The sequence below is a fragment of the Eptesicus fuscus genome, chromosome 17, assembly GCF_027574615.1.
Source record: "Eptesicus fuscus isolate TK198812 chromosome 17, DD_ASM_mEF_20220401, whole genome shotgun sequence".
NCBI lineage: Eukaryota > Metazoa > Chordata > Mammalia > Chiroptera > Vespertilionidae > Eptesicus > Eptesicus fuscus.
The window spans coordinates 42423978-42436575 of record NC_072489.1 but is presented as its reverse complement, the minus strand read 5'-3'; the positions used below and the strand labels follow the sequence as shown (position 1 = coordinate 42436575).

Sequence of the window (12598 nt, the reverse complement as noted above, 5' to 3'; positions counted from 1 at the left end):
CGCCACGGCCCCCTGTCCCCTGTCTGCCAGCAGCCCCACTTCCACCGTCACCGTTTCCACGCGCTGATGGCACCAGCCCCGTTTACACCCGCTGACAGTGAGGAGCGATTGGGCCAGCGCCAGCAGCGGGTGTGAGTGGGGCCGGTGCCATCAGTGGGTGCGAGCGGCGGCTCCCGCACCAGCAGTGGTTGTGAGTGGGCTGGCGCCAGCAGTAGGTGCAAGTGCGGGGCGGGACTGCGGTGCATGGGAGCAAAGAATTTTCAGTAACCACCAGAGGCTCACCCCATTGACAGTGACCAGTGCCCCGACTTGGTATGGTGCCCCCGCTCACCTGCTCCACCATCCTGCTGCGGCCAACGCCCACTATGTTCTGTGCACACCCCCTGGTGGTCAGTGCACATCATAGCAACTGGTTGTTCGGTTGTTCCGCTGTTCGGTCTATTTGCATATTAGCCTTTTATTATCGAGGACGGTAGATTCATGGATATTTATTTTATACTAATCTCATACTAGTTTATTTATTTTATTCAAATTGTCATAACTTTGGCCATTAGGAGTTCTAGGTTTTTTTAAAATATATTTTTATTAGAGGCCCGGTGCATGAAAATGCATGCACTGGAGCAGGTGTCCCTCAGCCTAGCCTGTGACTTCTCACAGTCTGGGAGCCCTCAGGGGTGGGAGGCGATGTGGTGAACAGGGGAAGGCAACGCCCCATCACATCTCTACTGCTACCACTGCCGGCAGCACAAGCCTTGGCTGGCACTGGTTACCTGAGCCTCGGGCGGTCCTGGGCAGCTGGGGTGCTGAGGGGACTGGGGGACTCTGGAGGCAGGTGCACAGAGTGGCTGGGCCCGCCTGCTGCCCCAGTGGGGCTGAGGGGACTAGGCACTGCCATCTTGTGGCTGTGGGCGCTGCCATATTTGAGGGCGTGGCAGTCAATTAGCATATTCCCTCCTTATTGGCTGTGGGCACCGCCATCTTTGCGATGGTGTAAGGGTCAATTAACATATCTATACTAATAAAAGAGAAATATGTGAATTGACCGTCACTTCACAACGCCCACAGCAAATTAGGCGTGAGTATGCAAATTAACCTGACAAAGATGGCGGCGCCCCCCCCTCCCCCTGGTTGCTCTGGGTCTCTGGGCAGTGAGCCTCCTCAGGGCCTCCCTGCCGCGCTCCATACCTGTCAACCATCCTTGCAGCCTCCCTATGGCCCATCCCCCGGCCTCAGAGGCAACCCTCTGGTGCCTGAGGTCGTAGCTCCCAGTTTCTGGCGTCTCTCTCTACCCCACCCCTGCCCTGCTGCTCTGGTAAACAAAACCCTCACGAGCAGCCCCGGGGGCACAGACACACACGGGGGCTCGCTGGGTGCACAGTTAACGCACCCCAGGAGCCCCGGGCCAGCCAAGGGGTGATGGTGACAGCTCAGCATTGTTTTGAATAGATGAAAGAGGCCACCTACACAATAACCCAAATTATCAGATCTCCCTCCTCCCTATCTCGCCAAATCCAGAGGGGAGAGGCGATGGGTGTGGAGTTGACGGTGGGCGGGCAGGAGGCAGAGGAGGAAGAGGTTGAGGAAGGGGGCCAGTTGGATCCCACTTTCACAATGGGAAAGTGAAACGCACTAGCACACCCAATCTCTCCAGTCCTCCCCGCCTGCCTCGCTCCCCCCACCTCTTCCCCTCTGCGCCTCCCTGGGAGTGCCAGCGCTGCACAGAGGAACTCTCCGGAGAAGGAGGGCGAGGAGGAAGTGTCCCTGGAGTGCACAGTGCCACCACCACCGAGGCACAGGCTGCCTGAGCGAGCCCGTGGGGTGCCAACAGCCAGGAGAAGGAAGGCCTATTCTTGCACGAAAGTTGGTGCATCAGGCTTCTAGTTCCCTCTTTATTAGATAGGATTGATTTCAGAGAGAAAGGGAGAGGGAGGGAGAGATAGAAACATAAATGATGAGAAATAATCATTGATTAGCTGACTCCTACATGCCCCACACTGGGGATCGAGCCTGTAACTCGGGCATGTGCCCTGACCAGGAATGGAACCATGACCTCCTGGTTCATAAGTTGACACTCAAACCACTGAGCTATGCTGGCTGGGTGAGAAGCTCTTTTAATTGGCTTCCTTGCCTTTTTTACTTGCCTCATCAATGAGAGTTTTCTTTTTTTAGTACTTCCTTACTTCCTGGCACTACACAATGTATTCCAGGCTCAACTTGTATATTTCCTGCCCCAGTGCTAGAATCAGCCATTTTTCCAAGATATCTTGGTTCCTTTATTGGAGAACAGTATTGGACAACAATATCTGGACACTAGGCGTGCTTCTAGCTACTGGGTATGATTTCTTAGGTCCTTTCAGACTTAGAGAGAGAGAGAGAGAGAGAGAGAGAGAAGAGAGAGAGAGAGAGAGAAGAGAAGAGAGAGAGAGAGAGCACGCGCGGGGAGAGAGAGAGAGAGAAGAGAGAGAGAGAGAGAGAGAGAGAGATTGAAATTGTTTATTTTGGCCAGGCTTCCCTTCAAGACTCTTTTTAAAAAAGTGTTTTGTTTACTGTAGGAAACCTCAGCAATAAGAGTGGTCATATAAGAAGAAAGATTAATCAAGACTATTAATAATTATTAGGGAGGCAAAGATTTTTCTAGATATGGAACTTTATATATATATATATATTTTTTTAAATATATTTTATTGATTTTTTTACAGAGAGGAAGGGAGAGGGATAGAGAGTTGGAAACATCGATTAGAGAGAAACATGGATCAGCTGCCTCCTGCACACCTCCCACTGGGGATGTGCCCGCAACCAAGGTACATGCCCTTGACCAGAATTGAACCTGGGACCCTTCAGTCTGTAGGCCAACGCTCTATCCTCTGAGCCAAACCGGCCAGGGCGGAACTTTATATTTTTGAAGTCTGCTTCAGATAATATGTTTTTTTCATTATGAACCCTAGTGTAGCAACCTTTCTCTGAAAGTTTTCATTCGAAAAGAATCCTACCTAATAAAATGGTAATATGTAAATTACCATCACTCCGCTACGCCCATGATTGGGCCAATGGGAGGCGCAGGGGGCGGGACTCGGGGAGGCCGGGGTAGCCGATTGGACCGGCAGGACGCTGAGCTGGTGGCGCGAGCTCAGCGTCCCCGCCATGGCTGTGCTGTGGAACAGAAGGGGCCTATGGGACAGCGAGCTCACATCCCACTGCAGACCATCAAAATCGGGGGAGCTGGGTGCCTGTCCGCTGGTGCACCAGGACTTTCGGAAGCCTCCGGCTCGGCGGAGGCTTCTGAAAGGCCTGGTGCCCGGAGCAGACAGGCACCCAGCTCCACCGTGATCGAAAGCGAAAGCGTGTAGGGGACCCTACATGTGCATGATTCAATCATGCACTGGGCCTCTAGCAACAATATAATTGCCACCTTATAGTACAGGATGACTCTTTCATATCTACATAATTTCATAACATTAAAATGCGATTTCATTGAACTTAACAAACATCCACACCTGCCATGATTTTAGAAAGTAGTATTCTCTTTACCAAAGAAAGAGCAAGAGAATTATAAATAGACTAGTGGCCTGGTGCACGAAATTCATGCACTGGGCAGGGGTGTCACTCAGCCCGGCCTGCACCCTCTCCAATCTGGGACCCCTCGGGGGATGTCTGACTGCCTGTGGGATTGGGCCTAAACTGGCAGTCAGACATCCCTCTTGCAATCCGGGACTGCTGGCTCCTAACCACTTACCTGCTTACCTGCCTGATTGCCCCTAACCACTCTGCCTGCCGGTCTGCTTGCCCCCAACTGCCCCCCCCCCCGCTTACCTGCTCACCCCCAACTGCCCCTCCCCCGCCAGCCTGATATCCCCACTGCCAGCCTGCTCACCCCTACCTGCCCTCCTTGCTGGCCTGCTCACCCCCAACTGCCCCCCCTCCCCCCCGCTGGCCTGATTGCCCCCAACTGACCTCCACTGATGGTGTGCTCGCCTCCAATTGGCCCCCCCCTGCCGGCCTGCTCACCCCCAACTGCCCCCCCACCAGCCTGATCACCCCCCCGTCCCCCCCCGCACTGGCCTGATCACCCACAACTGCCATCCCATCCTGGCCTGATCACCCACAACTGCCCTCCCCTCTTGACCCCTAACCACCTCTACCTTGGCCCCGCCACCATGGCTTTGTCCAGAAGAATGTCCTGAAGGTCTCCCAGTCTAATATACATATTACCCTTTTATTAGTATAGATAGAGGTCTGGTGCACGGTGTTGTGGGGGGGCTGGTTTGCCCTGAAGGGTGTCCTGGATCAGGGTGGGGGTTCCTTTGAGGGGCAGGGCGGCCTGGGCGAGGGGCCGGCCATGCCTCCATTGGGGTGGGGGTCCCCACTGGGGATGGTGCCGGCTTGGGTGAGGGGCTGATGGCTATTTGCAGGCTGACCACACCCCCCTGCGGGGACCCTCACCCCGATGGTGGCGTGGCCAGCCTGGGTGAGGGGCTGAGGGCCGTTTGCAGGCCCCTCCCTCAGCAGCCGGCCCGGGCGACCCAAGCCTTCTGTGCACTCAGGCTGGCTCCATAGCCGCCGCCCACAGGCCCCTCCTTCAGTGGCCGGCTAGGGCAGGTGAGAAGCTTGGCTTCCTTCGTGGCCTGGGGCGACCCAAGCCTCCCGCTCGCTCCGGCCAGCTCCATGGCCACCGCCCACAGGCCCCTCCTTCGGTGGCCGGCCCAGTTGGGCAGGAAGCTTGGCTTCCTCTGTCACTGGAGGCGACCCAAGCCTCCCACCCGCTCCTACTGGCTCCATGGCCGCTGCCATCTTTGTCCTGCTAATTTGCATATTCCCTCCTGATTGGCTGTGGGCGTCGTGGAGTAATGGTCAATTTCTCTCTTACTAGTATAGACTAGAGGCCCAGTGCACGAAATTCATGCACTGCGGGGGTGTCCCTCAGCCCAGTCTGCACCCTCTCCAATCTGGGACACCTTGGGGGATGTCCGACTGCCGGTTTAGGCCCGATCCCACAGGATCCCTGCCAGCCTGATCACCCCCTAACCACTCCCCTGCCAGCCTGATCCACACATAACCGCTCCCCTGCTGGCCTGATTGCCCCCAACTGCCCTCCTCTGCTGGCCTGATTGCCCCCAACTGCCCTCCCCTGCCTGCCCAGTAACCCCCAACTGCCCTCCCCTGCTGGCCCATTTGCCCCCAACTGCCCTCCCCTGCCTGCCCGGTCACCCCCAACTGTCCTCCCCTGCTGGCCTGGTCCCCCCCAACTTGCCCTCCCCTGCTGGCCTGGTCGCCCACAACTGCCCTCCCTGCTGGCCTGGTGCCCCTAACTGCCCTCCCCTGCTGGCCTGGTACCCACAACTGCCATCCCCTGCTGGCCTGGTCGCCCCCAACTGCCCTCCCCTGCAGGCCTAGTCCCTCCCAACTGCCCTTCCCTGCCAGCCTGGTTGCCCCCAACTGCCCTCCCCTGTTGGGCACCTTGTGGTGGCCATCTTTGACCACATGGGGGTGGCCATCTTGTGTGAGAGCATGAGGGTCAATTTGCATATTACCTCTTTATTATATAGGATAAGAAAGCATATCTTATTAAGCTGCTATTTACCCTCTATGTTTTCCTGAAGCTGAGTTGGTAGTTCAGGAGCTAACAATTTATTATTCAGAGGCAGAAAAGACCATAGAAGATTGTGGAAGAGATGGGACTTGATTTAAAAATTGAAAGAATAAAGAATTTATATTAGCAAAAGAAAAAACAGTATTCTAGGTTGAAGGAAAGAAAGAAAAAGAAACAGATTATAGGAATAATCTCAGGCTTTGTGATTATTTCTTATCTTTATTTTCCCTTGTATCAGGAGCAGGGTTTGTGTATTACAGGTGCTCAGTAAATGTATATTGAACTGAATGAAACAGTGACAAGTGGTTCTTTCTAGCATCCATGGGAATGATATTTGTAAGGACTGGAAATCAAAGAATGATTAATGAACTCTAAAATCTTAAAAAGTAACTCTTGTCTTCTTTTTCTCATCTTCTTACATATAGTACAGGACAGCAAAATACAGCTTCCAATTATACAGCTGCGTAAAGTATGGGCTGAAGCAGTGCACTATGTGTCTGGGCTAAAAGAGGACTACAGCAGGCTCTTTCAGGGACAAAGAGCAGCAATGTAAGTGGATTCTGTTGTTTACAGTGACAGCGTCATGCACATTAACGTTCAAGAATTAATCTTGCCAGTTTTCACAAATAATTTTCCATGCAATACTAAAATATTGGACCAATTTGAAATGTAATTTTCTGATCATACTTGTAGACTTCTTACTAATGGTATGAAACCCTTCAGTTGCAATGGCTTGAGAGTAGTTTTTGAGCAGAACGTCCTAGTATAAAAGAAACTGTGTTGCCACCAACAGAAAGTCTTTAAAGACTAGATTCTACAGATCAGCTAATTCTCATAGATTGATAATAGAAACTTAGGCAATGGGCTTATGGCAATATAATTTTTAAAATTTTTGTTCAATATTTATGGAATGTTAATTTTAAATTTTTTTTGGCTATGGTTTAGGTTAAGTCTTCTTAGATATAATACTAACTTGACAAAAATGAAGAACGCTTTGATCTCAGCATCTCAGCAACTGAAAGCTAAACTGGAGTTTTTTCACAAAAGCATTCAGCTTGACTTGGAAAGATATAGTGAGCAGATGACTTATGGTATATGTAAGTTTTGGGGTAATGTATTTGAAAGAAGGGTCTAGTCTTTTGAAGCCGTCTGCTATTTTGCCTTCTTGCCTTGTACCAATTGTTTCTCTTGCATGCAACATTAGAACAAGAGGCATGTTTGTTTTGAATATTAGCTTTTATTTTAACGTTTAGTTGAACAATTTAACAGGAATCTTCCCCTCCCCCAATTGGACTAAAGTTAAGTTGTTTAGCTCCTGAAAAATACAAAGGTGATTTAAGAATTTATGATTTTCAAGCTCAATATAAAAAACTACAGAGTCCCAGTGCACAGATTCATGCACTTAGGATCCCTCTGCCTGGCCTGCCAGGATCAGGCCAAAACCGGCTCTCTAACATCCCCTGAGGGGTCCCGGATTGTGAGAGGGCAATTCTCGGGTGATGCACCCCAGAATCGGGCTCCCTTCTCTCTGGTTCCGGGTGCATCACCCAAGAACCGCAGCTGCCAAGTCACCACAGCTCTGCAGCTCCTACGTTGAGCGTCTTCCTACGTTGAGCGTCTGCTCCCTGGTGGTCAGTGTGCATGATAGCTACCAGCCAGACAGTCGCTTAGGCTTTTATTAGATAGGTAGATACAAAATCCATATTGGCTAATCATATTCTTAGCCAGGGAAATCCTAAACTACTTATCTTTCTGTAAATAACAACACAAGTAATTCTGTGTTTTTCCCCAAACCACCTACTGTACAGGTCCCACTTTTTTATTTTTCAGTATTTGACTTCAAGCTTATCTCCCTTCAGATATACTAAGGAAATATAAAGAGCAGAGTTAAAATCAAATAATAAACTGAAGAGGTCACCACCAGAATTTCTGTTTGTTTTTTTCCATCGAAACAAATCCTTTTTTTATCCGGTTTGTATACTTGTCTTGAATAAGGTGTGGGTATCTTAGAATAAGTGATCATCAGTGTCCAGGTGGGTGAATAAATTTACCCACTAGAGCTGGTTATGATTGGTGTTTTATTTATAGTTATGTATTACAGGTATTCTGGTTAATGGCAAAACATTATTTCATCAAATTAGCTTGACTTATCTTGTAAGTTGTATATCTGATACAGCGGTTAAAAGAGAATGAGGTAGAAAGAATCTATATCAGCTCTATATAAGATTAAATACATAGGTATTGCTCAAAAAAAAAAAGAGTGAGGTAGACCTACGTGTGCTGATATTAAAAGATCACTTGGATCTTTAATGGCAGTGATGTTTTAATTTGGGGAATAAAAGCAAAGAAAGGCAGGCATGTATAGATAGTCTCACTTGTGAAGGAAAGGGTATGGGTCTGTATAGCATTATTAAATTAAGATCCCATAGGATGGAGTGTGGAGAGGAGAAAGAGTTTTCTTTTTTATATCCTTTTATAATGTTTGATTTTTAAAAAGTCATTTTCATGTGTCATTTAAATAATTTTCTTTCTTTTTTTGAAAGAGGAAACCATCTGTATTAGTGTCCTAATACAAATTAGTGTCCATAACAAATTACTACAAATTGGGTGGCATAAAACAACAGAAATTGCCCAGCCGGGTATGGCTTAGCTGTTGAGTATTGACCCAGGAACCAGAAGGTCACCTGTTCGATTCACAGTCAGGGCATATGCCTGGGAAGTGTGCAAGAGGCAGCCAATCAGTGATTCTCTCTCATCACTGATATTTCTGTCTCTCCCTCTCCCTTCCTCTCTGAAATCAATAAAAAAATATTTTTTTAAAAAAACAGAAATTTATCATCTGACAGTTCCAGAGGCTAAAAGTCTACTCTCAAGATGTTGGCATGACCGTGATCCCTCTGAAACCTGTAGAGAGGAATCCTTCCTTCCTTCTTCCTAGCTTCTGGGATGTTTATCAGCAATCCTTGGCATTCCTCGGCTTGCAGCTGTAGCACTTTAGTCTCTGCTAAATGGAATCAAATGGAACTCTCCCTTCATACATCTGCATCTTCGTGTCTCTTCTCTTCTTTTAAGGACCCTAGTTATACTGGAATAACAGTCCACCTACTCCAGATTGACCTCATGTTAATTTAGCCAACTATCTGCACTGACCCTATTTCTAAATAAGGACATATTCTGATGTACTGAGTTAGGGTTTCAGCATAACTTTTGGGGGGACGACTCAACCCATAACACCATTTTTTATGTTGATAGTCATGGAGGTGGGTAGGTCAGTAATTAAAACTATGGCTGTTTCTGAGATAACCAATTAAAACTTTTTTTTAGCCTCAGAAAAAATGTTAAAAGCATGGAAGGAAATGGAAGAAAAGGCTATCCACTACGCTGAGGTAAAATCATTGAGCTTGTTCTGTGTGTTTATTTCTGAGGTCTCCCTTAGAAACTTTCTTTGGTTTTGATATGTAGAGTATCTTTCATGTCATTTCTGAATATTAACTATCTAGTAGATATTTTGTGTATATAGTGGATAAAAATAAAGGTGTTGGACAAATGAAACTACTAGTAAACTAAAGCCTCCATGAGCTTCAGTTTCCATATTATATTATGGGGACTATATATACCTTTTCTAGTAAGGTTATGCAGATTGAATGGTAATAAATGATAAGTGGCAGTTATCACTGTAAAACAACAGTGATACACAAATGGTTTAGATAGGATGGCTGCGCATCCTGGTTTACCTAGGTCAGTCCATTTGCACCTGTCTTGCCATAATTATCAATGGTACTTTCATTGTCAAAGTTATGCAGGTTTGGACAATAATAGTCACATTAGTATAGGTTATTCTCTAGGTGACAGATTCCTTCCTTACATTTATCTATGGTCCTACAAAATTGTTGCTGTCCTTGGAGTGAAAACTTACCCTAAGGACATGGGTGGGACAGTTAGTATCCTGGGGTGGGAAATCCAGTGTCTTTATTATTCTTATTTCAAGGTAGTTGGGAAGAAGAAGCAATGAAAATCATAGAACTGAGATGAAGTGGTTTTGATGGTCATTTTCTCTCTGTGTTGTTAGTGACACATATTCTTTTACTTCTCAGGAGGAGAAAGCAGATGTAAATAGTTTACTGTTGTTAGGAGAGAAAAATGAGAAGCTAGGAATAAGTATGTTCTCGTGTGAAAGATTGTCAGAATCTGAAAGATAAAAGACTTACATAAAATCAGTATTTCATATTAAATCATTTAGTTCTCCTCTGCAGGAGTAAGTCATTCTTTGTCTGAGTTCTTCTCTGTATTGTGTGGTGGTGAGCCTGTCATTTCTTTTACGTTTCATCATATTGTAGGTAGGTGTCATTGGATACCTGGAGGATCAGATCATGTGCCTGCACACTGAAATCATGGAGCTACAGAAAAGCCCTTATGGAAGACGTCAGGGAGATTTGATGGAATCTCTGTAAGGACATACTCATGTCGTTGGTATTGGTATTTATAATTTTTTGTAGCAGATCACTCTTTCTATGTACTTCTGGGATATTAAGCCTGTATGTGGTTATTTTCTATAGTTTTCCTTTCCCCAAATATCTTGGCATCATTTTTAAAAAGGAAGTTTTTTCTTCATCATTGGAAATTTTGGAAATAACTCTTAGGGTTGACTTTTGCTATTTTAATCAAAGAATCTTTTCATGTGACTGTTAAGAATTTTTCAAGTATTCTAAGTTACAAACTATTTCCCTACTTACCATAGGTATTGTCTATTAAATGCCCTAAATGAGGTTAACTTCCAAAATGTTTGGATTAGAAACTTCACATATTTGTCTCTAATCACAAGCCATAATTTTTGCAAGTGTTTCTGGTGCAAGGATCAGATATGTGCTGGTAGACCACAGCAGATAAGAAGTGTATTACACTTTGCATTTTAAGATCTTGCTTAGCACTCAGTGAAATTCTCTGTAAAATATTTATTGGCAATATATACTTACTTTAAAATTGGATCATTATTCTCTTCAAATAATATTGTTCATTTTAAGTTGTGGATTATAAGAGTCATTAAATTATCTTCACATAGAAACATTTTCTCTTTTGTAGAGAACAGCGTGCCATTGATCTGTATAAGCAGTTAAAGCACAGACCTTCAGGTAAGACACTTTCATCACAGTACACAAAGGCATTTTAAGAAACCATCTCCAGCCTAACAAATCCTAGGGATTGGATTTTAAACAAGCTGCAGAATAAGTTCCAGTTTTGGTATTTCAATTGAGATATTTATATGTAACAGCTTTTAGTTTGTGAGAATTTAAGAGATTAGGAAGGCAAAGTTACAAGAAAATTGAGATAGAAAAATTTTTAAAGAAAACTGAAAGGAAGGAATAAAAGAGGGAAAGGGGAATTCAAAGAGGAGGAGGAAGCAAAAAATTTGGGAAAGTTGGAAAAAAATAAGTGCAGCTTAAGATTAGAGAGGTTGGTAAAGAGTTGATGCTACAGGTTCAGGTGTGGAATGGTCAGAGGGAAGGCTCATGTGCTGGGCCAAAGCAATTTACCTTGAAAATGAGGCTTTCATCTAACCTGGTCACTGGTTGCTTGCTTCATTGGCAAAACAATTCTTTTTGAACATCTATTGAATACAGAGCATAGGCTATTGGAAAGAATATAGGATTGGGAATTGGAAAGCTTGAATTCTAGATTGGGCATTTTCCTGGCCAAGTAACTTTGGGCAAATTACCTAATCTCTCTCCATCTCCTTTCCCTTTTCTGTAATATGGGGTTGAAACCTAGCTTTACTAACTCAGTGAGTGGTATTGTATAATGCTTTAGAAACTATAAAGTATTATGTACCTGCAAGATATTAACCTTCAGTTAAAAATTGATTTGTTTTGAAGGGTATCTATGGGTCCTTTCATTAGTGTATGAGATTTGGCTTAAGTCAGTTAGCTTTTTCTAAGTTTTTAGGGGCTGTGAACAGATGAATAAACACGAAAATCCAAGCAATCTAGTTGGAGCAAGAGCCTCCTTCCTTTGAGGCAGTGAAAGTTAGATGAATTATCCTACTGTTTCTAAATCAATGATGTTTATTATCCAAGAAAGATTGATCTTTTGGCTAGAAGGCTGCATGTGTCTGAGGCTTGGGTTAGTATGAGTTAAAGATAGCTGAGGATACAATGATAAATGTATACATCTATGTATGCACAAACACATACTTCTAGGTATATAATTATAGATATACTAGTGGCCCGGTGCACGAAATTCATTCATGGGGGGAGGGGGCTTTCCCTCAGCCCAGACTGCACCCTCTCGCAATCCAGGACCACTGGCTCCTAACCGCTCACCTGTCTGCCTGCCTGATCGCCCCTAACCACTCTGCCTACCAGCCTGCTCACCCCCAACTGCCCCCCCTCGGCCTTCTTGCCTCCAACTGCCCCCCCCCCACCGGCCTGCTCGCCCCCAACTGCCCCCCCCTGCCAGCCTTATTGCCCCCAACTTCCCCCCCCTGCTGGCCTGCTCACCCCCAACAGCCCATCCCTGCCAGCCTGCTCACCCCCAACTGCCCCCCTCCCCGCCAGCCTGATCACCCCCAACTGCCCTCCCCTCCTGGCCTGATTGCCCCTAACCATCTCTGCCTCGGCCCTGCCACCATGGCTTTGTCCAGAAGGACGTCTGGAAGGTCTCCTGGAAGGTCTCCCGGTCTAATTAGTATATTACCCTTTTATTAGTATAATCTTAAAATCATCTCAATTCAGTTTTGAATTTAAGTGATGTTATCAATTAAAACTAGTTTCAGATTTTTAGGAATTTTTGTTTGGAGGCTGACATGTTCATGCAGAAGAGAGGTTATACCCACTGACTGAAGTATTTTATAGATCACTCCTACAGTGACAGCACGGAGATGGTGAAGATCATTGTGCATACTGTGCAGAGTCAGGACCGGGTTCTGAAGGAGCTGTTTGGTCATCTGAGGTAGAAAAATAATTTTATTTCCTATTCAGAAGCCAGGGTATTTTTATCAGATTTCTTTCAAAGTAT

At 46.0% G+C, this 12598-nt stretch overlaps 1 protein-coding gene across 6 annotated transcripts in view; it reads left to right on the top strand.

The window, feature by feature from the left end:
- CHUK (component of inhibitor of nuclear factor kappa B kinase complex) overlaps window positions 1-12598 on the top strand; it is a 40557-nt gene that overhangs the window by 22827 nt on the left and 5132 nt on the right. For all 6 annotated transcript variants that reach the window (XR_008558827.1, XR_008558826.1, XM_054729314.1 and 3 more), the window contains 6 exons: window positions 6013-6136; window positions 6533-6684; window positions 8912-8973; window positions 9925-10034; window positions 10667-10716; window positions 12436-12532. Coding sequence is in view for 4 of the 6 variants with exons in the window: in XM_054729314.1 (XP_054585289.1) it covers window positions 6013-6136; window positions 6533-6684; window positions 8912-8973; window positions 9925-10034; window positions 10667-10716; window positions 12436-12532 (595 nt within the window). In the remaining 2 variants the exon portion in view is untranslated. The remainder of the gene's footprint in view (window positions 1-6012; window positions 6137-6532; window positions 6685-8911; window positions 8974-9924; window positions 10035-10666; window positions 10717-12435; window positions 12533-12598) is intronic.